The following is a 6,000-nucleotide window of genomic DNA, read 5'->3' as shown; positions in this document are numbered from 1 at the left end:
GCTCCAGCGGGGCCCCCATGTTGCTGATCACATTAGCTGAATTCAATTGTGATGCCCTCTAATTACAATCCTTTTCTAGGAACAAGAGGGCCAAACTGAATTAGGAGAGGGAAACAGTCCATACTTCCATTCAGAAAAAAAAAAAAAAAAAAATTGGAATAAAGGCAAAATTAGATTTTACTCCATGGGTCCTGGATTTAGAAGCCAGAGGACAAGAGTTGATTCTTACCTCTGACACTTCAACTTAGTGGGACCAGCAACGATGACATCTCTTCAGCCTTGATTTCCGTATCTATGAAATGGGAATAAAGTATTTTTGGAGCTTTTATGAAGATTAAGTTAGACAATGCACTGGTACTTAATCTTCTGGGGGAGGCTCTCAAGAAAACACCTCCTCCATTTAATTTCAGGAAGTTTCATGGTGCCCTGCAGTATAAACACAGTATCCCTGGACATGCCTGGAAGTCAAGTTAAGAAACACTCAAATAAGAAATTAAAATATTTTTGGTAATTTTGTGGGATTTCAAACCACTGTACTATGAATACATTGAATTAGAAAGGCTTTGTTGAAATATTCACAGACTTAACAAACAAGCCAGAGGACCTATGCATTATTTCATTCTGCTCTAGCATGAATATTTCATAAATTACATGCAATTATTAACAACATCAACACTAGCAAATTAATTACTGTCAATTCATATTAATAAAATTGCATTTTGTAATAAATAAAGTTAGTTTACTGCGCCCCATCAGTCTCAGAGGTATTCACATTTGTCAATTGTCCTCTACTTCAGGCTAAAACAAAAGTAATCAAATAACTAATTATTGTACAAAATGTATCACCGCTTACACGTCAATGAAAACTCACAGTTATTTATAACCCTCACAACTGAATATTCAAATCACTGTTTATTCTTATGCTAAGAGGAATTTTCCAGCCCTCTCCTTTTCACCAACTCCCTCGGTCTCTGCCCTCCTCCGCCACCTGAGGAATAGCACGTGGCCCCTGAGCCATGGTGAAGGTGTCTCAGCAATAAGAGAGTGAGGGGCTCACAGCAGCAAACAGGAACTCAAGCAGAAACTCCAGAGAGGTTTGCAGAATCTGCTGTGGGCCTTCCGATTGCCAGGGGCCAGCTGCTCCATTTCTTGAACTCCATGCCACATAGGCTCCCCGCCTTCCGTTTTTCATTCTTACAAATAAAAAATGTCTTCTCCTTCAATAAAGGCTCCAGAATTGTAGCCTGGGATTACAACACGCATTCTGCCTCCCTGTGTTCATTTCAAAACCTGGGGTAGTCAACTCACCAAACTGGAGTCAAAATAACTGTAATGAAAATTATCTCGAGAGCCCGTTGCATGCAGAGCTAAATCACACATTCTTGATTTCCTTTGATGCTCACTCATAACAATTTAGTGTGTTCCATTTAGAGGTGGAGAAACTTGGGTTCCACGAGATCAGATGACTTGTCCAGGAACCTTCTGGAAGGAAGAAGACAGCTAAGACTAGAACCTGCTCCATCAATCTCGCCTCCTGTGAGGTGTCCACCGAGCATCCCTGAGGCTCTAGAAAGGTAGCAATACACAAATGGAGGTGTGCATCTGCCCAGACAGTTGTCAGCCTCCTCCCTGAACATGCTCAGGCCTGACTGGGCAGACAGAAGACCTGGGACTCAGCTAGTCCCATATGGGCCAGAGGTGCCCTATATCCTCAGCATTTAAGTCCCATTTTTAAAAATACGTCAACACCCGTTTTGCCCAGAGGGGAAAATTCTCTTCTAAAATTTGAATTGGTGTTTATAAAGCTGGAATCATGTCAACTATTCACAAAGTGAGCCCTATCAGCAGAGTTTTTGCCTCAACGCAGGATTCTTGGAAGGTGACTTGCAGCCTGTATTCATTTCCTAGGGCTGCCATAACAAATCATCCCCAACTTGAGGAGTGCAAACGATAGGAACGTATTCTCTCGCAGTTCTGGAGGTCAGAAGTCTGCCCCTCCCAGAGCCTCTAGAGAAGGACTCATCCTTGACTATTTCAGCTTCTGGTAGCTGTTTCTTGGCTTGTGGCAGCATCACTCCAATCTCTGCCTCCACAGGCAAATGACCAACTTCCATCTATGTCTGTTTCTGTGTACAAAGTTCCCCTTTTCTTATAAGGATGCCCAGTTACATTGAATTTATGGTTCACCTTATTCCAGCATGACTTCATCTTAACTTGATTATATCTGCAAAAACCCTATTTCCAAATAAGGTTACATTCATGGATTCCAGGTGGACAGGAATTTTGGGAGGGGACACTGTTCAACCCAGTACAGAGTACACTTCTTTATTCAACAGGGCAGTATTTGGACCCACTAAACACAGACACTGCCCATGCCGGGAGTATGCCCCTTGTGGGTTCCCAGGTTGGGCATCAGAGTCATCCTAAAAGCATGTAGCTAACACCTTCCCGGACTCCATCTTGGCCGTTCTGATGCAGAAGATCAAGGGGTAGCCCAGGAATCTTTGTTTAAGGGCTGTCCACATGATTCTCATGGGTAGCAGCCAGGTTTGAGAATCTCTCACGTAGAAAGGCTAATAATCATCATTGTAATGATAACAAGAGCGGCCAACATCGGTGAGCTACGCATGGAGCTAAGTGCCTCACATGCCCACTCACTCTGTCCTCACTCACCATCTGTCAGTGAGATTGTAGCATCAGTTATGCTCAGTTGACAGAAGAGAAAATGGGGGAGAGGGCAGGGAGACTCTGTGACATGCCCAAGGCCACATGCTGCTAAGAGGGAAGCCTGGGCTAGAAGCTTGTGCTGACCGCTTCGCCACTCACCCAGCCATGGGTCAAGCAGTGAGTGCAGGTTCCATCCCAGGGACTCGCTGTGCCAACAGACTTCATCCACAGCACAGATCATGCTCCACCGGGGCCTGAGGAGAGGGCTGGGATTCCAAAAGTGATTTCCCTCAATTCAGTCTCTGTTCACATAGCTTCTCCATGGGAGATGCTGTACTAGGACCAATGTGGAAAAGAGGAGAACAGGAGTGACTGAGAGAGGGCCCTGTATGTTATATGTGGCCACAGCAAAGCATGGGCCTGCGGGCCTGTGGGGGATACAGAGGGCCTTTCCCACTAGGACAGTCACCAAAGCTGTGTCTGAGATGAGCCCAACAGGCCAACAGGACTAGCACATCATGGATGCTCTCCATAAGTATTTGATGAATAAATGAATGGAGATGAATAAATGAATGGAGATGAATGAATGAATGGCAGGGGAAGTGAGAAAGGGAAAATATGCTGGGCAGAGAAACCTGTATCAACAGAGGCACAAGGACAGGAGAGCCTGGGATGAGTTAAGGACCAGTGGCTGGGATGTGGCACACATACCTCTAGGCAAGCAGTAGAAGGTGAGGTAGTAATCCTAACAACAGCAATAATAATACTAGCAGTTCACATTACTCAGCAGTTAAGTCCCAAGCTCTGTGCCTTACGTGTATCTTATTTTACTTGATGAGGTATTATTGTGATGCTCATTTTTAAGATGAGAAAACAGGCTCAGAAAAGATAAGCAACTTGCCCAAGATCACAGAATCTGTGAACGGCAGATCTAAGACTCAGACCTGAATCCATCTGACTCTGGGCCCACCTCTGGTCCACGCTGAGATTCAGAGTTTACACTGTGATGTGGTCAGCATGGAGCTCCTACATGGTGCTGAGCTGAGAAGGCACGTGCCTGGAGCTAGGCCTATGGAGGACCCATCAGGAAGCAGGCATGAGCCTCCTCGGTGATCCTAAGTGAAAAAGTGAAGTGACCAACATAACTATCCTATAACAGAATTATTCCAAACAGCAGTTTCTTAAAATAAAAACTCCAGATGGAAGGTTTTTATTGCAGGCTAATTATACAAGTGAGAAAGACTTGTCATTTTGGTAAACATCCCCCATTCCCCAAACATGAAGAAATCAGCTCACATCAGTCTCTTACCATTTGTCTGAAAAGGACAGTATTATTTTCAGAACACTGCTGTTGATTTCAAATGTGCAAACAAACAAAAGAATTATCTGGCTACCCTCAAGAAAAGGAAACTATTAGGCTACCCATGACTCAAGGGAAACTGAGGGCTGCAGTGAAGGACCCCAGTTCATTCACACCTGAAACACCAGCCCTGTGTGGACAGGACATCCCGGTTCACTCACACCTGAAACTGGTCCTGGGTGGACGGGGCACTGGGTGGCATCTTCCTCTGCAGTAAAGGACCCCAGTTCACTCACACCTGAAACACAGACCCTGTGTGGACAGGGGACTGGGTGGCATCTCCCTCTGCAGCGAATGACCCTGGTTTACTCACACCTGAAACACTGATCCTATGTGGACAGGGCACTGGTGGCATCTCCCAACTTTCCAGGCCTGGAAGTTTAGTAGAACCCAAACAGGAACCATAAGACCATCAGCAAGACAGGAGATGGTGGCACCTGGACCCCTGGAAACCAGCATCTTCACAAGGGATGATAGAGCAGGTGGTGGGGAGCACAAAATGACAACAACAATCCAACCACAAACTTTAAATCTGGGCTTACTTTGCTATAACCCCAACACATGGTTCTTTTGGTAACTGATAGGAAGACCTTTTAAGTTTCTGAAGACTAGAGATCCTCTGCTGCGACTCATGCATTTAAACAGGAGGGAAGTGAAGCTCAAAAAGGTTGTCTTGCCCAAAGCACACAGTCAGTTGGGAGTAAATGGAGTTTACCCTACAACTCCAGCACCCTGGCTCCCCGGCTAAAGCTCTCTTTTCCTCTTTCCATCTCATTAGGCTGCTTCTTCCAAAGAAATGTTTCTTCTGCACACACAAAAATAAAAAATGGTAGAAGTGTGCATTGGCACAAACACACACACAAACATATAATTCTTAAAACTGGTAAAAATAACTAAATCCAGAAAACCAGTTAGGCATGACATTGTCCTTAATTAAATGGTGCTCTCCCCATATTTTTTTCTCTTCTCTTTAAATTTGCTTTTTAACAACAGAGTTAAGTAGAGTGACTATATTAACAGAGTTTCTTGCCTTTTAAGAGTTGGTGTCACCACCTTCATGTGATTCAAATTTAGTTGCTTTGCACCTAATTAAAGCATTGCACAAAAATAGGTAAGTTGACATCCAAAGGAGGAGAGAGAGGAGACCAGAGAAAAGAGGGGACATATTACTTAACTTTATGATGATAACTACCTGAACACAAAGATGCTTATAAGAACATTCTACACTGGATATAATCCTGAAAAATTAAACCTATGTTGCTGCTTCAATACATCTGAATACTAGGAATTGGCAGGAAAAAAGTATCTGTTCTATGAATAATAGCCTCTACAGTCCCAGAGGACAGCAGTACATGAATTGAGAAAAAAAGAAAGAAAGAAAGAGAAAAAGAAAAAGAAAGAAAGTAAAAGAAAAAATGGAGTCTTGAGCCTTTTCCAAAATGGTGCTAATGCGCCACTGAAACTTAATTTTATAATTTACTGGCAGTCAAGATGGCAGGAAATAAAATAATTTGCTATATTCTGCACAACAAACCCTGCTTTTCCTGGGAAGGGGTAATTATCCCCATGGAAAAAAAAAAAGAAAAGAAAAAAATACGCCATCTCATATTAAGCTAAAGTCTCATCAAGAAGAGAAAAAGTGCCTCATTACACGTAATTACCAGGGAATTAGAAACATCATTTAACTAAATGAGCGAATAATGCTCAGGATATTGAAGAAACTTGCCTGCACTTCTGCAAAGCACTCTAAGTCCCATTACAAAAATTTCCCCTCTTTAATGGAATAATTTTAGGCCTTGTCTGCCTTGCTTTAAAAATAAAGAGCCTCCGAGAGGCAGAAAGAGGCTGAAACTGCCATAAACAACTGTTGAAAGGGACTGAAGGGAAGGCGCTGTCTCTCTTGGAGACCAAGACCCAGAATGACTCATAATCTACCATAATCAGGAAAATTAAACCTGAGGACTTGAAAAAAG

The 6,000-nt window shown here is 43.3% G+C and overlaps 1 protein-coding gene across 1 annotated transcript in view; it reads right to left on the bottom strand.

Annotated features, from left to right (window-relative positions):
• Positions 1-245: 245 nt before the first annotated feature.
• The window catches only part of BUB3 (BUB3 mitotic checkpoint protein), a 38,029-nt gene continuing 32,274 nt past the window's right edge, over positions 246-6,000 (bottom strand). Inside the window, exon 8 of the mRNA XM_030940555.1 lies at positions 246-292. Coding sequence (XP_030796415.1) covers positions 274-292 — 19 coding nt within the window. The 3' untranslated portion in view covers positions 246-273. The remainder of the gene's footprint in view (positions 293-6,000) is intronic.

The sequence above is a fragment of the Rhinopithecus roxellana genome, chromosome 11, assembly GCF_007565055.1.
Source record: "Rhinopithecus roxellana isolate Shanxi Qingling chromosome 11, ASM756505v1, whole genome shotgun sequence".
NCBI classification, from domain to species: domain Eukaryota; kingdom Metazoa; phylum Chordata; class Mammalia; order Primates; family Cercopithecidae; genus Rhinopithecus; species Rhinopithecus roxellana.
This window is presented reverse-complemented; position numbering and strand designations above follow the sequence as displayed.